Source organism: Adiantum capillus-veneris, chromosome 21 (genome assembly GCF_014529385.1).
Source record: "Adiantum capillus-veneris isolate H3 chromosome 21, ASM1452938v2, whole genome shotgun sequence".
Lineage (NCBI taxonomy): Eukaryota > Viridiplantae > Streptophyta > Polypodiopsida > Polypodiales > Pteridaceae > Adiantum > Adiantum capillus-veneris.
The window spans coordinates 76,747,121-76,768,594 of record NC_140951.1 but is presented as its reverse complement, the minus strand read 5'-3'; the positions used below and the strand labels follow the sequence as shown (position 1 = coordinate 76,768,594).

Here is a 21,474-nt window from a genome sequence, read left to right as displayed (position 1 = left end):
TTCGGCCTCAAGTCAGACGGCATCAAAGAAGGGTGGTATGATGGAGTCAGCATTGCGGTTGCTATTCTTTTGGTGATTCTTGTGACTGGGGTGAGCAACTATAGGAAACCCAAGCAGTTCCAAAGATTGTACGAAGAGAGAGACAACATCCAAGTGCATGTGGTGAGAGGCAGTCACCCAATAACAGTGCCTCTGATTGACATTGTGGTGGGCGACATCGTGCAGCTGAACATTGGAGATTAGGTACCTGCTTATGGATTACTTGTGCAAGGCAATTCTCTGTCTATTGACGAATCCAGTCTAACTGGGGAAAATGAGTATTATATGCCCGATCCTGATTAGGAGCAAGCCGCCTTTCTAGGTTCTGGCTCCAAGATACAATATGGCTATGGCTCCATGCTTATCACTGGCGTTGGAATCCACACTGGGGCCACATGATGGTGTCTCTTAGCAATGACAATGATACCGAGGAGACACCCTTGCAAGAGAGATTGACAGAGGCAGCAACCCTTATTGGTAAAGTGGGTCTCTCTGTGGCACTTCTGCTTCTTGTCATCCTGATCATATTCTACTTCACAAGCCACTCTAGCACTAGCGGTGATGCCAAGTTTCAAGCTTGCCACACCAGTGCTACCGATGTTATGGATTCCTTGGTTCATATCTTCTCCATAGTGGTCACCATAGTAGTGGTGGCAGCTCCTGAAGGTCTTCCCCTGGCTGTGACACTGACGCTTGCCTATTGGATGAGAAAGATGATGAAGGACAGCGTGCTTGTGCGGAGCCTTTCGGCTTGTGAGACTATGGGCTCTGCCACAACCATTTGCAGCGAAAAGACGGGAATGCAAACTATGAACCAGATGCTTGTTGTGGGATCATGGGTTGCTGGAAAAGTAATCTCCTCTGAAGGTCACCTTGAGAAAGCAGAGCTAATTATGCACATATTGTAGTTTCCCAACTTGCGAAGCCTGTTGTTCCAAGGCATCACTCAAAATAGCACAGAAAGTGTCTCTACATTGTTGGACATCTCCAGCAAGCTGCAATCTGGTTCATCAAAGAGTGGGAACCTGCAGTTGTTGCAGACAAAAGTGGTGGGGTCACCGATAGAGAAAGCTCTTTTGTGGTGCGGCTTGACTGCTGGCATGGACTTTCAAGCTTCAAGAAGTGAATCCAGTATTCTGCAGGTGGAAACATTCAACTCTGTTAAGAAGCGAGCAGGTGTAGCAGTACAGGCCGCTTCTAATAATCAAATAGTTGTGCATTGGAAAGGTGCTGCAGAGATAATCCTTTCCATGTGCAACAAGTGAGTGGACATCATGTAGGAGCCAGAAAATAATGCAGCCCAAGGCATCACATTCGAGAGGGTATTGTCCAATGACAAGAGGCAGGAGTTCTAGGCTCTCATTGAATCCATGGCTTCTTGCATTCTATGTTGTAAACTTGTATAGCAGTGGCATACACCAAAGTGCCACAGGAGAGTATAAGAGTAGTGCATGGTGACAACATTGGGCGTTTCTCCTGGAGTCTTCCAAACTCGGCTCTGACATTCTTGGCTGTGGTTGGTATGAAGAACCTGTGCCGACTTGAAGTAAAGGCCGTTGTGAGTGCTCTGAAAGCGGCCGGTGTGACCGTTAGGATGGTCACCAGGGACAACCTCACAACCGTAACGGCCATTGCGTTGGAATGTGGGATCTTGGAAAACATGGGTGTTGCTACACAAGGCCATGAACAGAATATGGCCGTGGAGGGGGCAGCCCTCATGAGCTAGACAGAACAAGAGCAAAAGCTGAATCTGCCAAGAGTGGCCATCATTGCTCGGGCTCTGCCCTTGGACAAACTCTTGCTTGTGGAGATCTTGCAATCTATGAGAGAGGTGGTGGCAGTGACAAGGGAAGGGACTAACAATGCCCTGGCACTACATAAGGCAAACATAGGCCTTTCGATGGGGATCTAAGGAACAGAAGTTGCAAAGGAAATCTCCGACATCATCATCCTGGATGACAACTTCGCATTTGAGGTGAAGGTGGTGAGGTGGGGTCGCTCTGTCAACTTCAACATTCAGAAGCTCCTCTAGTTTCAGCTCATTGTAAATGTGACAACACTTGTTGTGAACTTTATCGTAGCGGTGTCATCAGGCGACGTGCCATTGACGCTTTTGCAGCTGTTGTGGGTGAACCTCATCATGGACACGCTAGGTGCTTTGGCTTTGGCAACAGAGCCTCCTACAGATGAGGTTATGAAGAAGCCTCGTGTGGGCTGGAAGGAACCCCTCATTACTTGCACACTGTGGAGAAACTTGGCTGTCCAATCCATATACCAGGTGGACAAACTCTTGTTGGTGGAGACCCTGCAATCTATGGGAGAGGTGGTGGCAGTGACTAGGGACGGGACTAACGATATTGCCCCGGCACTGCATAAGGCTGACGTAGGCCTTTCGATGGGGATCTAAGGAATAGAAGTCACTAAGGAAAGCTCCAACATCATCATCCTTGATGACAACTTCGCATCTGTGGTGAAGGTGGTGAGGTGGGGTCACTCTGTCAACTTCAATATTCGAAAGCTCCTCCAGTTTCAGCTCACTGTAAATGTGACAGCACTTGCTGTGAACTTTGTCACAGCGGTGTCATCAGGCGATGTGCCATTGACGGTCGCGCAGCTGTTGTGGGTGAACCTCATCATGGACATGCTAGGTGCTTTGGCTTCGGCAACAGAGCCTCCTACCGATGAGCTTATGCAGAAGCCTCTTGTGGGGCCGGAAGGAACCCCTCATAACTTGCACAATGTGGAGAAACTTGGCTGTCCAAGCCATACACCAGGTGGTGGTTCTGCTGATGTTGCAATTCAGGGGAGTTGAGCTCTTACAGCTTTCACGGGAGACCGATGCCGATATCATCAACCGCACGGTCATCTTTAACACCTTTGTGTTATGCCAGCTCTTCACCCAGATGAATGCACGCCAGCCCTACCGCCGTAACATCTTTCATGGCCTTCAGAAGAATCGGCTATTCGTGGGCATAGTGACCACAACAGTAACTCTACAGGCGGTGATGGTGGAGTTTCTATCATCCATGATCCGCTTGGATTGGCACCAGTGGCTGGTTTGCCTCGGTCTGGCCTTGCTTAGCTGGCCCATTGCACTTCTTGATAAGTTCATCCCCGTCTCCAAAAGCATGTGTCGCAACGCCTAATTCAATATATAAACCACCATCGGCTGATCATAGCATCATATATACATGTATGCAGGGAAGCCACAAAGGCCAACAATAATACTGACATGGGCATGAGATCTAGAGCACAATATTTACCTGATCAAAGCATTTGCAGGCCTACAACATTACCACAACAAGAATGCAAAAGTATTATCATTGCTAGCACACCTAACAGCACACTTGTACACAACTGCCCTGCCCATTTGCAGCTTAATGAAACCACAGTATAAGCCTCTTATGCAGATTATCTCACAGCCGGTAAAATTTTGGCGGAGTTGGCATGGGAAAATGCTTACGTGACTGGCCTTGATGAAGAAGGGAGATTTGTGTTGGTAAGGCCCATCAGTGTAGCTTGAATGTCACAATCTGAATTATGTCGTAGTGCAAGTCACTAGTTTTCCCTTTTCATCCTTCTTTCCGCGTTCAGGTTGTGAGTTTGAAACTTGAGATTACAACCAGCCAAGCACAGAAACAGTAAGCATGCTATATTTTTGTCTTAATTGTGTGTGTGTGTGTGTGAGAGAGAGGCTTTTGAGATTCGAGGGAACAGTTCGAAATTGGGACAGGTATTGAACTCAGGATACTGCATGCTAGAGAGAAATGGGCTAACCAATTTACTACGTTTGTATACTTGAAAACTACCCATTTTCTCTGCTTTGTCTCCCATAGTTCACATGCATAGGACCTTTTGGCGAGGAAGCTTCCTACAGTGCAGGAAAAATTCCAAGAGAGCAAACTTTGATACGTTCGATTGGTTTTAGACTCAAGATCTTGTATTCTAGAGAAATGGGCTTGCCAATTTACGACACAGAGAGCACTGTCAATGTGCAAGTGCTCTGCAATGAAATACTTGATATTGCATTCACATGCTTGCTCTTAGTCTGTCTCAACAGCTTGTTACTCAAAATGAATCTACGTTGCGAAGTTCTTTTCTTTTTCCATTCAAGGTTCATTCGCTACTTCATATTTACCGTGGAGGTGGCCATAGCTTGCATGCCGTCCACAGTGGAGCAATGTGTACTTATTATCGATGCCGTAGTTGAGCCAAGATTCTTTAAGTTAAGGGTTTTGAAGTCCGTTAGGCTTTTTGTCACTGAAATGCATAGTTGCTTCTCAAAGTTGCTACTGCTACATGATGAAGTTTTGTGAACAGTCGGAGTCCATGCAAATTTGTTTGGGCTTTCTCTTGAAACCCTCATTATTGGAGGTGCATTGTCATGCTTATGAAGTGGATGCGTCTTTTCTTGCACACAAGCAATATTGTATGTAGTTGAACTACACTACAAGAGGCTATTCATATTAGCGACGCTCACACAGTGACGCTCAAAAAAAAAAATCTCGGCGTCGCTATGAGCGTCGCAAATTTACAAGTAAATTTGCGACGCTCGTATCGACGCCCACTGGGCTAAAAAATAACAGAGAGCGCCCAAAAACTCAGATCTCATATCTGAGTTTTTCGGCGTCCTCAAGCAAGGAGCAGGTAACGCTCTCCCTCTCCCTCTCTCTCTCTCTCTCTCTCTCTTCTCCACACACACACACACACACACACACGAGGAGAGGAAGGAGAGCCAGGTATGCTCCTTCCCTCTCCTCACTCTCATGTTCCCTTCCCCTCTTTCTCTCTCCCTCTCTCTCTCTCTCACACACACACATACACACACACACATAGTGTTTTTGAGAGAGAGAGAGAGAGAGAGAGAGAGTACAAACATAAACAAAAACGCACACACACATACATAAACAAAGAATGCACACACACATTGAGAGAGGAAAAGAGAGAGAGAGAGCATGCATAAACAAAAAACGCACACATTGAGAGAGAAAAAGAGAGAGAGAACATGCATAAACAAAAAACGCACACATTGAGAAAGGAAAAGAGAGAGAAAACATGCATAAACAAAAAAACGCACACACATTGAGAGAGAAAGAGAGAGAAACTAATTTAACGTCATAGGAAACTAATTAAAATTAAAAGACCTAAAGATCTAGCCGACGAGGAGTTGAACTCAAGACCTATTATTCAAGAGGGAAATGGCATAACCAATCTATCATACTTGGCATGGGTGATAGAAAGGTTATACCATTTATCTCTTTTTATTGGCGCACACATCCACACACGCGCACACACACAAAAAGAAGAGAGTTATAACGTCGTAGGAAACTATCATAAAAGACGTTAAAGATTAGGTTAGATGTAGACTTACGTTAAATTAGATTTAGGTTTATTTAAGTTAAATTAAATTAGATTTAGGTTTATTTTTAAAAAGATTTACGTTTATTTACGCTAGATTTAGATTTACGTTATATTAGATTAGATTTAGGTCTCCATAGACTACGATGCCTACATGAAGCGGGTGAAGAAAGCCCTCAATGGAATATAAAGTATTGTTGCCTTCACTCATGGTGGGCTCCGTCGATCCAAAAGTACTGGTGAAATGTCTTCAGAAGATAGGGAAGAAGGTGGATCTTCAGGGCGGCAAGAGTCACTACATCCCCGACACAATGACCATCTAGACAACCTCTAGTCATTCAACAGCAACTTCAAAGTTAGTAACAAGAGCAAGAACGGTCTAAAGGGCCAATTGCTGTCGTCAGATGTGGATGGAGATGAGGCAGCGTCACCGCCGGAAGTTAACTCTCACATCTTTAGTGATGAGAATGCCAACTCTTGCCGAGTTATGTAAAAAATTATGTGTTAAATCAGTTTTAAAGTTCTTATAATCCCTGTTAGTTTAGTTCTTTGTTTTTAATATAACATATTTTACGTTAGATTTAGATTTATGTTATATTAGATTAGACTTAGGTTTATTTAGGTTTACCCCCCCCCCCCCCCCCCCACACACACACACACACACACACACACACAAGAAGAAGAGAGTTTTAACGTCGTAGGAAACTATCCCAAAAGACGTTAAAGATTAGGTTAGATGTAGACTTACGTTAAATTAGATTTAGGTTTATTTTTAGTTAGATTTATGTTTATTTAGATTTACGCTTATTTACGTTAGATCGAGTCCACGCAAGAATTACTTACGGTTTAGGGTTTAGAGTTAAACGAACAGTGAAAAGATCTACTGTGAAAAGATGTTAAGATGCTATGAAGTGCTACAGCTAGAGAAGAGGCAAAGGGGTTTTGTCCACTACATGCAGTATCATGTAGACGTGGGTCTGTAGATTTCTTGTACCCACAAATATAGGTATTGACCAATAAAGACGAGATTATAACCCGGTGGTTCTGATCTCCGTGCATCTCTAGACCGAGGTGTGCGGGGATTGGACATGACTAGAGAATGTGAGGTAAAGAGAGAGAGAGACAGAGGGACACCCAGGTTCACGCGTTACCGGCCAGAGGGCTTGCCTTACTCCGTCGACTTCAGCGGCGGCATCATCATGGATGATGACGGCAAGAAGGTGATCTCGCGCATGCGTGGTCTTTGCTCTCAGCTGTTTAGACACTACATACTAAACAAATGGAGTGAAGTACCAAGTGATTTAAAAAACAGAGTCATCAGCATACTTCCTGATGAGTTTCCCGTTCCAACACGGGATCAGCGCTTCAATGAAGACCTGATGAAGATTCGAATGCGCGAATACTGCAAACACAAGCGTTCCGAAGTGCAAAAAGCAATCAAGCATGGGTGGAACAGGCCAGATTGGCTGGCCAAAGAAGATTGAAAGAATGCGAAGAAAGCAGCGCGCGAGAATCCCGACAAGTGGAAGCAACAAAAGGATGCAGCCAGAGCGCGAGTAGAGGCAGGGAGCTCGCACCACTTGGGGAGCGGTGGATGGGCATCATTTGAAGCCGATTTTGTAAGTGTTTTCACATTGCTCTTTATGTTCGATAGTTTAGGGTTTATGAGTTTTTTAATTCTAACATAATGAAATCTTTGTATGTTTTGACAGTGGTCGATGACAGGACGTGATCCCACACCGTACGAGCGCGAGTACGCAGGCAGGAAGGGCTTAAACGCCCTGATGGACATTTTCAGTTCTCGCGGCGGCATGGCTAGTATTAGGGTTTACTCTTTTCTATTTTTTGTATTGTTTTATAAATGTCGTTATATGTTTATACTTATTGAAAGCTGTCTTATTGTCTTTTTTTGCAGAATCCGACAGATACGCCGCTTGGACGCGATGAGACGTTTGACTAGACGACGTCAGTTTAGCCGTAGCTAGATAGCATTAGTTTAGGGTTTCTCATAGCTTATGTATCATGAGACGGATTTTATACGTCTTTTTGAACCATGTATATTATTACATTTGTCACCGCAGTTCATTTTGCCAATCAATTCTTTATGCCTATGATGTTGTACAATTGTCATTATTACATTTGCCAATCAATTCATTTTGCCTATGATGTGTACAATTGTCAATTTTACGCTTGTCAATTTTGCAAACAATGCGTCTAGTGGGTGACTATTTTGGGTCTATTATCTACCCTTGCACTTTTTTTAAAAAGTGAATCAAGTACAATATGGTTGATGGGTGGCAGGGCATTCAATGCCCTGTCACCAAAAAAAATTTCTCTCGGGCGTCACTATAACCGTCGCTATTTATGGCTCTGTAGCGTCGCTATGAGCGTAGCTATAGACTTCTGTGTAAACGTCGCTATAATCGTCGCTATGAGCGTCTCTATATAGCGACGCATATAGCGACGCCTATAGTGACGCATATAGCGACGCTCTCGTAGCGACGGTTTTAGCGACGCCGAGGGTTCTAAAAACCCAGTGTATTTTCGTCGCTAACAGCGTCACAAGAGCACACAACCTCTTGTAGTGCTAATTAATTTTCTTACACATGCATGCATGTGTTTTTGCATTAGGACGTACAAATATCGACCAATTTAATGCTTGCACAAAGGTTGCAATATCATTGTGTACATTTGCATTCTTGTGTGAAGTGTTGGGGTAAGCCCAACTTGTGGTGACAAAGTGGTGTCTATCTATGAGGCTTGCATAAATTGGTTAGACCGGAGGTCCCTAACACCTTAAGGTTTTGGGGTCTGGATGGCTAGACCAATTTGTGGAACGTCACAGTTTAGCGCAAATGCGTGGGAACAGTACTGGGATGGGTGACCTCCCGGGAAGTTGTTGCCCTCATGACCTACAATTGGTATCAGAGCCATGGTTCAAAGTCCAACCTCTGAGTCCGTGGAACAAGACATGTTGATGTTGACTTCAACCTCTGAGCTAGCTCCCGGCCACGTTGAAGCTCTCAACCTCTGAGCCTAGAAAAAGGCGGAACACGTTGGTACTCAAGGGGACGGGAAAGTCCCAAGTTTGGCTTAAGGGGGCGATTGTTGGGGTAAGCCCAACTTGTGGTGACAAAGTGGTGTCTATCTATGAGGCTTGCATAAATTGGTTAGACCGGAGGTCCCTAACACCTTAAGGTTTTGGGGTTTGGATGGCTAGACCAATTTGTGGAACGTCACAGTTAAGCGCATATGCGTGGGAACAGTACTGGGATGGGTGACCTCCCGGGAAGTTGTTGCCCTCATGACCTACATGAAGTTCTCTTAAAGATTTGATTTTTTTAACCTGTTTGTAAAAAAAATTGGATCAGACATTCAAAGGCTGAATGGATGTATATATGAAGATTAAAAGCAACGCTGTCGAGTTTTAGTGTGTAGCTCTTTTGACATTTGAACCTTCAAAATAAAATACCACTTTTCAACACAAAAAGCTCCAATCAAAGCATACAAAAAAGAGCTACAGTGCCAAGTTCACACTCACATAAAAAAGAAGATATCTTTGTGCAAGAGAATGACATGGCTCCTTTCCCTTTGTTGTTCTCTTGCGTAGAGTGTCAATCCATTTTTGATCATTATCCGACAATGCACGAAGATAATCCTCACGACCCAATAGCAAATGTTTGCTCAATTTATAAACTCATCTCACACATGAGGTGAAACTAGTGCATGGGTGTCCATTTTGAATTAAATATATACACATTTATTTAGTTGACATAAGCAATGTCTTAATTTTAGATTTAGATGATGATGCAAATTTGCATTGCAATCTATGTAGTTTTTTTTATTTTACTTCACATGTGTTGGAGTTGCATCACTTCATGGCAGGCCTTGTGATTTTATCACTTGTTACAATTGTAATGAGAGGTAATTATCAAAGAGTTTGAGAGAGAGAGAGAGAGAGAGACTAGCTGAAGATCGTTTTCTTGATCTATTCCATTGTATTCTCAAATGCGAGACAATGGGAGTAACACAATTAAGCCATAGTTCATGAGAAACACAATTATTTATACTCTATGGCTCATTACGAATTCCGTTTTAGGATGTAGTGAAGAACACTTCAAGACTTTTGTATGGTTTTAAAAGCACTCAAAGAAGCTTTTTTTACCGTGCTGCTGATGTCACCCACGTTTGTGCTGGGAAACAATATTCCGCTCAACGCTCTCTCTCTCTCTCTCTCTTGTTGTCATGATACTATTAAATATTGCGCAGCCTCAATCTGCGTGTACTAGTGGTTGGGGTGTACATGCACGATTAGAGCGCCCAAGCTACAGCTAGGTATAATAAAATGGCGTCGACGAAAGCTGGTTGCCCAAGATCTCTGTTCGAAGTACTCATTTCGGCTGCCTCCACTGCCGTCTTCATTGCGGCAGCCAACTTCGGATTCGCTCCCATCATCAGCTCCAAAGCAGGTCTCATCTCTCTCTCTCTCTCTCTCTCTCTCTCTCTCTCATACATGCACCGCCCCCCTCTCTCTGATCTTCATCTGCGCATGCTCAAGCTCCCGTTTATATTCGCATTTTCCCCTCTATATTGAGAACTGTCATTAATTTGCTATTCCTTTTACACTGTCAACTTTTAACCAACTTAGGAGGTAATATATATTATCAACTTTTAACCAACTTAGGAGGAAATATATATTATCATAAAAGAAACTACAAATTACCATTTACCAGTACATTAAATTATATAAAGTACATCAAATGGAGTAAGTTTATATTCTTCATTTATCATTACTACTTTAATGACGTAATTACCACAAAACTATTAATGCTAGTACTACATGTAACTTTTCACATATCTAAATGCATAGTAGTAGAAGCTAAAATATTCACTAATTTAAGAAAAGGTATGTTGTCATAAAAGCACTTTTTTTCCATATAAATTATAATGTGTGTTATGAGCATATATATATATATATATATATATAGAGAGAGAGAGAGAGAGAGTGTACACACTATACACGTATATGCCATTCTATGTGGGCAGTGGGCACTTGTTCAATGATATGTATATATGAGTTAGAAATCATAATGCATTGAGTGCTAGATCACGTGTTTGGCGGGCTAGGGGCTCACAAGGAGCTTTGGACCAACTCCCATGTATCAAAAAAATATAATATAGCTAGATGTTTGCTAGCTTAATTAAACTAGCAAGTGTGAGAATTTGCTAGATATTAAAGTAGCAAGTCTCTCACTATATAGTAAGTGACTTACCATATACCAAGTGTAGATTTTCGGCACGGCAAGTGTATGGTAAGTCAATGACCACATAGTGAGAAATTACTAGTTAGATCTCAACTAGCAAACTCTCTCAATTGCTATTTTGCACTCCTAGTTTAATCTAGCATTAATCTAGCTAATTGGACGTCCTATTTGCTACATAGCAAATAATCTAACTAATTGGACGTTTTATTTGCTACATAGCAAAAGGTAAAAATGTACAATTGAACAATAAATTTACAAATATCAAGCTGGTTTAATTATCATGTTTAGAATTTATAATTAACCTCTGTGTGTCTGTAAGAGAGAGAGAGAGAGAGAGAGAGAGAGAGAGAGAGCTCAAAATTATGAAAGAAAACATCCTAATACCGCAAATTGACCACAATATTTTGCACCACCTCTGAGCGCATCTTATACGGTGCTTTTTTCGCATTCATTTTCTTAGCTACCACAAAACAAAAATCACAAAATCTTGCAACTTTGTGTGTGTGTGTGTGTGTGTCCCCCCCCCCCCAAAACCATAAAGAAAAAAAAAACCCTTGTATCAATTGCAAAAAGATTGCTCCAAATTTTGCATAGTTTTATCTTTTTCACAATGGGGATGTATCTTTGAGTGTCATATATTAAACAATTTCAGCAATGACCACATAATATCCCAAAATACCCTTCTCTCTCTCTCTCTCTCTCTCTCTCTCTGCCCCAATGTTCGGGGAAAATCATTTTTCTAAACATACAAAATTCCTTTCCATAAATCTGCTAAGAGGAGATTTTAGAAAATTAGGTTTTTTTTGTTTTTTCTTTTAAGGTTTATTTCTCCTTCTCCACTTGCTCTCAATCAGCATTTTTGAAATCGAAAATGGCACGATATTAAACCAATACACATTTTCCTTGAACTCTGGTGAGCCCTCCCTAAGTACCCTTGTGTCGATTTGAGGTGGATGGCTCCGAAAGAGTGTCATATATTAGAAAAATTTGAGTGTTATATACAAGAAAAATTCAACAAGAGGTGTCATATTGAAAAAGACTTCTAGTGTCATTTACAAAAGATAATACAACAAATTAGGCGAGCTTGACATTTGAGTGAGCGTTCAGCTGCTATATGGTATAGTGACCGACTAAACCTTGGCCAAAATACCCCTCTAATTTGAATTTCCCAATAGAGCACCCAAATGTTGGGTTTGTTTTTATTTCCATAGAAAACCAAAAGATTCCTTTCTTTACCTTTTCAAAATATCGCTCAAATTTCAAAAATTCCCGGAGTACCCCCAATATTTAGTCATAAATTCTCAAAATGCCCTTCAAATTTTCCAAAATTCCCAATATATCCCTAGTTGTGAAATTAAAGTTCTTCAAAGATAGAAACAATTGTAGCTTTTCATAAGAAGACTGATTGTCTGTCAATACAAGATGATAAAACTAGAATTTGAGTTGGTTATGCAGGCTTTGAAGATAAATTGTTTCATTAATTTTAAATATAATTGCCTTTTCTGCGGGTTAGTTTGTGACAAATTACATGCTAAGCACTCAAAAACGGATCTCAAATGTAAAAAAGAAATAAAGATTTAAATTTGGTTCTTGGTTTACAAAAGATGTTTTTTTTGGTGGCAAGAGGCTTCAACACCTGTGTTCAGGAAATTTCATTTTCCCAACCTTCAAAGTTCCCTCTTTACCTCTTTTTGGTGGCGAGAGGCTCCAACACCGGTGTTCGGAAATTTCATTTTCCCAACCTTCAAAGTTCCCTCTTCACCTCTTTTACAAAGTGGAAAAATTGAGCTACTTTTTTTAAGTTTTGAACTATTTTTAGAGATTTAGGAACGACGAATGTGGAGCTACCTTTTTTTAATTTTAAACTATTTTGAGAGATTTAGGAACGACATTATTTCCCTTTTCCCTTACCCTCAATCACAATTTTCAATATTCAAAGCGGCACAGTACGTTAGAAGCTAAAACAAAAGACAACACCCATAGACTATATCACATGTTAAGCATAAGGCATGACTCTACTCAGCATATTGTGTAGCAACTATTGCTATGTAGGAAATGTTACAACCGATGCCTTACTATATAGTAATCACAAAGCAGCTCCATTTTGGTAGATCCATCTAGCAAGAACATTAGATTACTATATAACAAGCTTGTAGGAAGCATGATTCTACTAATTCCATCTAGCAATTACATAGCAAGGCCTCACTTTTGCTAGTTGCATATGCTATATTTCCTATAGGTTTGCTAGGTCAATCTAGCAAATCGATGAAATGTGATGATATTTACTAGGTGGCAATTGGTCTAAACCTCCTTGTGATGCAGGTACATGGGCACGCTGGTTTCAATGCTTAAAGATGGCACTGGGAGAGCCATTCAGGGCTTTCGCCCATAGCTTGGTAAGCGTTGTCTTATCGTGGAACACATTAAGGTCGATCAACATTAATTGTCAGGCAACTACAAATACTGGTACTACTGGTGGGTGCCTACAGAAAATTCGGCAGGAGATAGAACGTATTGGTCTTGTTGGCATCATGCTGAATTGCCCCATTCTTATTCAGATTCCAACAGAGCTTGAGGTTACTGAAGAGGGATACGCAGGAGATCATCCTAAGAAAAAGAAGTTTCAGATTTCAGATCCCAACAGAGATTGGATGCAAAAGGATGTCAAGGTTGTTACTAGGGAGTACATCCATCCTTGGAACCCTCTAGAGCTTCCTGCACAGCCACTTCCTGCTCCTGCAGGTGTTGCTCTTGATGAATATGTTGAAGGTGTTCAACGCTCTCAGTTGAACGAAGGTCATGTTCGTGAGGTTCGTGCACAGCCACTTCCTGCTACAGGTGCTGATCTTGATGATGTCGAAGGTGTTCAACGCTCTCAGTCGAGCGGACCATACTACATTAAGTTACATCCCTCACAGTATTGGCGCTCCACAGGGATGATGGCCATTGAGCAAAGGACTTGGCTCCTCAAATTGAATCTGGTGCCCGAGTACGCGCAGCTTCGCTACTTGCGCGCTCGCAGCACATTTCAAGCTGTGGTGACGACGGTGCAATCATTTGGCTACATGCTTGGTGTGGGTCAACGCATCGTTGTGAGGAGTAAGGTAAGCCCCTTGGAAGCTATTATGGCTTTCTTCAACCTCCTCATTGTCCTCCAATTCATCATGAATCTCTATTCCTGTGTGCATTACCAGCGCCCCCTGCTCCTTCGCCTTTCTCGTGATCAGTTCATCAACTGGTGTTCTCGAGCTCACAGCCCTAGCTCCAATAATCAACCATCATCATCCACAACAACTACTTCACTAGCCCGGGCTGTGTTTCTCGTCTTAATTTCACTAGCCTTTTATACCATCATTCAATTTTCTTTCATCCACTACGCCCTTTCTTATCTTCATCACTGTATTCTCTGCTCTTTATCCGCCTTCCTCGTCTGCTTTCTTGCTCTATCAGCCCTTATTTTAGTTGCCCTCTTCAGCATTCCCTGCTTTCGAAATATTTGGAGAGGCTACAATAAATGGCCTCAGTACGCCCTTCGCATCTGCACTTGTATCATAAGCACCTCTAGCACTATCCTTGCATTGGTGGCAACGATAATAAGTTGGGATAAATTTAAAGATCCCACTGGCAGCTTGCTTCAATGGATAGTACCATATGTACATGAATAGCAACACTATGTTTTTATCCCAACATATTATCGTTCTAATTTGTGGGAATTACCAAAATACCCCTCTAATTTGTGGAAATTACCAAAATACCCCTCAAATTTCAAAAATTCCCAAAATACCCTTGTATCTATTTTAGTTGGATTTTTCACGATTTTCTAATCTTTATTCTTTTTTGACAATGGAGATCCGTTTTTTAGTGCTTAGCATGTAATTTGTCACAAATTATTTCCCAAAAAAAAGACAATTATGTCTAAAAATAATGAAGCAATTCATCTGTAAAGCCTACATAACCATCTAGAATTCTAGTTTTAGTATCTTGTATTGATAGACAATAGTCTTCTCATGGAAAGCTACAATTTTTTTAATCTTTGGATGAATTTACTCTCACAACCAGGGGTATTTTGGGAATTTTGGAAAATTGAAGGGCATTTTGGGAATTTATGACAAAATATGAGGGGAGTATTGGGAATTTTTGAAATTTGAAGGGTATTTTGGGAATTTCCACAAATTAGAGGGGTATTTTGGTAATTTTCCCTTTTTTAAATCCCCCTTGCCCCGCCCCGGCCCCCCCCCTAAAACCAAAAAAAAAAACTATAGTGTCATGTTAATATTAAGCTTGTACTATCTTCATAAGAAGTCTTCATTGTTTGGAATTAAAAGTTCTTGGGTTCCAACTTCTAGAGGTCCTGCCATCTCTTCATCTCGGCCACTTCATGGCAAAACATACTCATCTTCGATGCAAGTATATGTGTTTGTGTGGGAGTATATACTGATGCAAGTGATGTGTGTGTGTGTGTGCGTGTTTTCAAAAAAAAATTTGTCCGATAGATACCATAAATGTTCAGAGCTTGCAAGGATGGCAATGGAGAATGGGGAAGATTGGGGGCCTTTACTTTCGGATATTCACCTACTGGCTCTCTCTTTAAACAAATACCGCTAATACTTCAAAGATGCTCGATTCCTCATGCAGGTTGCACCATCCTCCTCAGCCTTCGCATGCCCCTCTTGCCCCTTCTCCTTACCATCTGTTGGAATTAGGGTTGCAGAGAAACACACAGAGCTTGGAGAATAGGAAGGAAGCTCAAGGCACACAATAGAGAGTGTGTTACTTAGTGTGCAATGGAAAGATGGATAGCCGTAGAGTGATGGGCGTATATACAATGCATGGGGGAAAAAACCTCCTAAAGAGGGACAAAATGCCCCGGCGGTCCTAGTGTGTTCACACACATCACTACCACATGTATATGGTAACAAATCCCCCCTAGAGTGATGCGGTGAACGAGAGCTGGCACATGAGTGAAGGGAAGTGCCATGCTCTGAGGACAAGATCAGTCCACAAAGGGGAGTAAGCCCAAAGCTTTGCGGAAAGCTTCAAGCTTTTCACGAGACAATGCCTTTGTGAAAAGATCTGCAAGGTTGTCTTGTGGTAGCACATAAGCCAAGCTGATCTCTCCTGCTGAGAGCCTCTCCCTGACATAGTGGTAATGCACCTCAATGTGCTTTGTGCGAGCATGAAAAACTGGGTTCCTCGCAACTGCCAATGCGCTTTGACTGTCAGTGTAGATAGTGTTGGCAGTGTGCTGTCCAACACCCAAATCAGCCATAAGGCATCTAAGCCATACACACTCAACCGTAGCTGTGAAGACTGCCCTGTACTCAGCCTCACAACTCGAAGTGGCCACAGTAGGTTGCTTCTTGCTCAACCATGATATACATGAACTGCCAAGCATGAAACAAAAACCACTTGTGGACACTCGCGTGTCAAAACAACCAGCCCAATCTGAGTCCGAAAAAGCATGTAAGTCTGGCGGCAATGATCCCCCCTTGAGATAAAACAAGCCAAGATGTAAAGTGCCACTAAGGTAACGGAAAATCCTCTTGACAGCCTGCCAATGCTTAGACCCTGGGCTATGCATAAATCTGCTGACCTGTGAGACTGCAAACTGAATATCCGGCCTCGTGTTGCATACATAAATGAGGCAGCCAACAGCAGTTTGGTAAAGAGTGACATCAGCAGGATCACCAGCATCATGTAGACTCAACTTCAAACCTGTTTCCATGGGAGTGGCGATAGGTTTTCAATCCTCAAGTCCAAACTTACATAGCAATGTCTCTATGTAACTTTTCTGACACAAGTCAATACCACCATCACACTGCTTAAACCGTATACCCAAATAATGATGCAACAGCCCCAAATCTTTCATCTTGAAAGTAGCATTCAAATCAGCCTTAAATTCAACAATATGTCTCTCATTTGGTCCAGTGATCAGCAAATCATCAACATAAAGAACCACAATGAGAAGTACATCACCCTCACGCTTTACATACAATGTGCTTTCTGTTGGACTGTTACGAAAGCCTTGTTTTCCCAAATGAGTGTCAGCTTTCTCATACCAAGCACGAGGAGATTGCTTCAACCCATACAAAGCCTTGTTACATTTGCACACTTTGTCCTCTTGTCCTTTTATGACAAAACCGCGAGGCTGCGTTACATAAACTTCCTCAAATCACCATTCAAGAAAGCAGTAACAATGTCTGATTGATGTACATCCCAACCAAAATGAGCTGCCAATGCACATAGAAAATGCACAGTAGTCATACGACAAGTGGGAGAAAAAGTCTCTTCATAATCTATGCCTTTTTGTTGTGCATAACCCTTTGCAACAAGTCAAACCTTATGGGGATCGATCTCACCATCCGGCTTGCGTTTCAACTTGTAAACCCACTTCGTACCAATGGCCTTTTTGCCAAGAGGAAAATCACATAAAGTCCATGTGTCATTTTCTATAAGTGCATCATATTTTGATTGCATGGCAGCCATCCAATTTTCTGAATTTTGTGCTTCATCAAAAGTCAGAGGCTCCTGAACATCATGTAAGCTAGACACAGCCAAAGCATAACAATCTGATGCATAAGATGCATGGCGAGAGCCTGAATGAGTACGACTAGACAAAGGTGCATCCAATTTACTGTCACGCAAAGTGTGCACCAGCTATTTTCGCATACCTCTAGCCTGCTCATTTTCAGCCCTTTCCTCATCAAGTACATCATGTACATCTGCATCAGTAATAGGCTGATCTAGAACATTTTCAGAAACCCCCATAGGCTGTACATTTGACTCATTGGAACTTACATTCATATTTACACCACTGAAAAGAGGCAACAAAGTGTCATAAATGTCTTGTGAGCTTACATTACTGTCTCTAGTACATGACAGCAAGGGCTGAACAGAATCTTCCACAAACACTACATCCCGTGAAACCAAAATACGTTTTGTTTGCGGATGATACAACCTGTAACCTTTGCTTTCAGCACTATAACCAACAAAAATACATTTGACAACCTTATCATCCAATTTTCTGCCCTGCACTTGTACATTTTGAGACATTTTCTGCCCATAGTACATTTCGAGACATTTTCAGCCATAGCCAGAAATTGTTTGAAGCACATAAAAACTTCGGACTTCGCTTTAAGCGGAAATACCCATGCATGCCTGGAGTAATCATCAATGAAAGTCACGAAGTACAGGTAATTGCCCAAGGATGGAGTTTGCATGGGCCCACAAACATCACTATGCACAAGCTGCAACCTGCATGTGGCCCGAACTGAACCATCCTTTGGAAACTTAGAACGCTGCATCTTACCCAAAATACAGCCTTCACAAACATGTTTGACAGGTGCTTCAAGAGGTGGCAAAGAAGCAACCATATCAGATTTCTGCAAACGCAGCAAACTGGCAAAATTCAGATGACCAAAACGTGCATGCCAAAGTTTTGCATCTGAAGTAGCCCTTGAATCTGCAACAACATTTGCAAAATTTTGTCCACACTTGTCATACAAAGTGAGCTTATATAACCCACGGCACAAAAGCCCAGATGCAACAATTTCATCACCAAAACTAAGATCATGAACTGTACATCTGTCATCCACAAATTTGACTACAAGTCCAAGTCTAGCAAATGCGGATACAGACAAGAGATTCTTCTTGATCCCAGGTACATAAAGTGCATCAACAGGTGTGAAGGAACTGCCATTAGCAGCAGTGAGCACAATATTTCCAACTCCCTGAACTGGATAAGAGGCGTAGTTGGCACAAGTGACTGAATTCCCATGAGGGACAGACTCAAGAGAGGTAAACAATTCACGATGTGAGGTAATGTGCTTTGTAGCACCACTGTCGAAATACCACACATGTGAATTTGCAGCAACTGACAAGCATGCATCATGGATAGCAGGATTGTAAGTGCACTCTGCGCTAAAAGCCCATTCTGCATCAACATCAGCATCACAATCTCCTTTCACAGAAGACTCAACAATGGCTGCATTTGTAGTGGAACCAGCATTTGCAGTGGAACCACCCTCTTTCTTCTTAGCCTCTTTGGCCTTCAACTTAGGACACGACTTGATCAAGTGATCATTGGCTTTATAATAATGGCAATGCATCTTCTTTTTGCCCTTATCACCAGAATTGCCAGACGAAGTACTGCCAGCAGAAGCATTAGGAACAGAATTTTTGCCACTCGCAGCAGAACCATAAGAAGTGGCTGCATTATTGTTACCACCCTTTCTTTGAGAAGCAATAAAAGCTTATTCAACAACACGCTGCCTAGTCTTGTTTTTTCTAGAAAGTGACTCTTGCAACAGCAATGTGCATAATGCATCAAACTTGACAACTTCAGGATTTCCTTGGGTCATCAGTCTCCAAGTACTAGCAAAAGTCTGGTAGGAATCTGGTAAGGCATCAAGAACAGTCTGCACAAGGGAACTGTCTGAAATGACTTCACCTGTAGAAATAAGCTGCTCATTGATATCCTTGACACTAGCAAGGAAAGTGTGCATATCATCATCTTCCTCATGCATAATCTTCGACTCCAGCTCTTTACGCAGCAAAGCAATTTTAGCCTCTTTGCGGCTTGCATAAAGACCTGCTAGAATATCCCAAGCCTGTTTTGCAGATTTTGCTGAACGGATGTGAGGAACAATGGTGCGCTTCACAGACAACGCAATCAATGCATGAGCCTGCGCATCCTTAACATCCCAACGCGCTTGTTTTGCCATAGGCAAAACAACACTTACAGCTGCAATCCTTGCAGCAAGACCTGCAACATCCTCAACATCGCCTACATCCTCAGAACCAGGACGTACATCAATGCCCTGCACAATGTTCCAGACACCCTTTGACACAAGAACATGTTGCATCATATAAGCCCACACAGGGTAGTTGTCCCCATCCAACCTGTCCTCAGCAGCAAACATCTTGAACACATCTATGTTGTTGTTGTCAGCCATGGTAAATGCTGCACCTGATGTGAAAACTGCCCGAAAATAGGAGAAACGGAGCGGGAACAACCTGTGCTATATAGCACAAACCGTAGAAGACTATAAGGCACTTGTTATGCAGAAAACGACACTGACAGAAATTCTGCACAAAATGACGAAATAGCCTGTGTAGTACTGCCTGTAGTGGAAACGGAGGCCGAAATGAGCCCAAATCAAAATTCTGAGCAGACCAGGCTCTTTAAGCTCTCCCAAAATTTTTGTCGACCTGCGAACTCTCGCCAAAGCTCACTGAAATCGGAGAAAGTGAGCAGGCGTGTGCTGGAGCAGCTGGCGACTAAGCTCGGGAGGGCGTGACCTGCTCTGATACCAATTGTTGGAATTAGGGTTGCAGAGAAACACACACATCTTGGAGAAGACGAAGGAAGCTCAAGGCACACAATAGAGAGTGTTTTAGTTAGTGTGCAATGGAAAGATGGATAGCCCTAGAGTGATGGGCGTATATACAATGCACGGGGGAAAAAACCTCCTAAAGAGGGAAAAAATGCCCCGGCGGTCCTAGTGTGTTCACACACATCACTACCACATGTATATGGTAACACCATCCTCCTCAGCCTTGTAAGCAGGCTACACCTCCCCCAAGCCCAAGGGCTTCCTCCTCATCCAGACACACACAGAGAGCCATAAAACATCTTGCAAAATAATGGATCCATTGCATCTATTCCTCTACTCAACCACCTAAACTTGCATTGTGTGCAGCTATATTGCTAGATTTTGCAGCTTCTTCATCACGAGGAAAAAACAGAGAGAGAGAGAGAGAGAGAGAGAGAGAGAGAGAGAGAGAGAGAGAGATTAGCATGCTACCAGACGTCAATTCGCAGTTGAGAGAAGGAGATTCTCCTTAAACCTCATCCACTCACGACCGTTTTCAACAACGCGCTATTTTTCGACTTCTTCAACTGCAAAGGAGAATGTGTTTTGATTCCCCTCTTCCTTTTTTTATTGGAAAATTGTATCACCTACTCTGAAGACAAAGTATTTCACACTTTAATGTGTGAAGTGTTTATATATGCTTTCATCAAATAGGTTACACATGGCATGCATTAAGTTTCAAAAGGTCATTTTTCATCTTAATGTTCTTGTGTTGTGTGGGCGTATAGGAGCTTATATTCGATCTAGGAAGTTTTAAAATCTTTTGTTTCACTCCACTTCGGGGGTCAAAGACTCAAAGTGTGAGCGCTAGCACACAAGTAGGCTCAAAAACCAACACCATTAGCTTCAGACGTTGACAACTTAACTATAGGCATGTGTACATCTATATCTATCTGTACTAAAGATAAAGGGGGAGGGAATTATGGTTCCGCCCCCAAACACGTGGCGAGTCCTCCTTCAACCGGCCAGTGGTGCTTGTGATCCGGCATCACAACGCGCTCATAGCGAGAAAGAGAGAGAGACTGCTCAGTGCTGCCGCCTACGAGGGGCCTATCAAGCAGCATGATGAGCGCCCACCTTATCACGAGAGAGAGAGAGAGAGAGAGAGAGAGAGAGAGAGAGAGAGAGAGAGAGCACTCACAATCAGAGTCTCACTTGGAGAGGAGGGAGATGAAATGAAATGTTATATTAAACGTCGTCATTTAAATGTTATATTAGACCAAACTCATGCAATCTTGGTGGATCTAATACAATGTCTGATTACAAAATAAAAATGAAGCAAAGTGAAAAACTAAAATCATTTTTGTCAATGCCCAAGGATGCACGACATCCGGCAAGAGGAAAAGCAGAAATTCCACCCCAAAATAGAGAAAAATTATGACGGATCGGGACAATTACGCGGCCTTATGCCCGGGTAGTGTTTGGGAAAAAAAGTGTCT

General features: G+C 42.3%; 1 protein-coding gene and 1 pseudogene across 2 annotated transcripts; both read left to right on the top strand.

The window, feature by feature from the left end:
* Window positions 1–251: 251 nt before the first annotated feature.
* On the top strand, window positions 252–4,468 carry LOC147431182 (calcium-transporting ATPase 8, plasma membrane-type pseudogene; annotated as a pseudogene).
* Window positions 4,469–9,678: 5,210 nt separating this feature from the next.
* Window positions 9,679–14,536, top strand: LOC147431181 (uncharacterized). Of its 2 annotated transcripts, XM_086494548.1 has the most exons (3): window positions 9,679–9,866; window positions 12,984–13,057; window positions 13,151–14,536. In XM_086494548.1, the coding sequence occupies exons 1-3, from the start codon at window positions 9,743–9,745 to the stop codon at window positions 14,324–14,326; spliced, it is 1,374 nt and encodes a 457-aa protein (XP_086350674.1). In that variant the 5' UTR covers window positions 9,679–9,742; the 3' UTR covers window positions 14,327–14,536. The 2 variants fall into 2 exon arrangements, with proteins under 2 accessions (XP_086350674.1, XP_086350673.1); XM_086494547.1 differs by having other exon boundaries at window positions 12,984–14,533.
* Window positions 14,537–21,474: the final 6,938 nt, after the last annotated feature.

Bases quoted from the DNA above. Each gene is read 5' to 3' on its own strand.
- LOC147431181 (XM_086494547.1), top strand. From the start codon at position 9,743: ATGGCGTCGACGAAAGCTGGTTGCCCAAGATCTCTGTTCGAAGTACTC. The intron at 9,867-12,983 runs GTCTCATCTCTC...CTTGTGATGCAG, and splicing joins CATCATCAGCTCCAAAGCAG to GTACATGGGCACGCTGGTTT.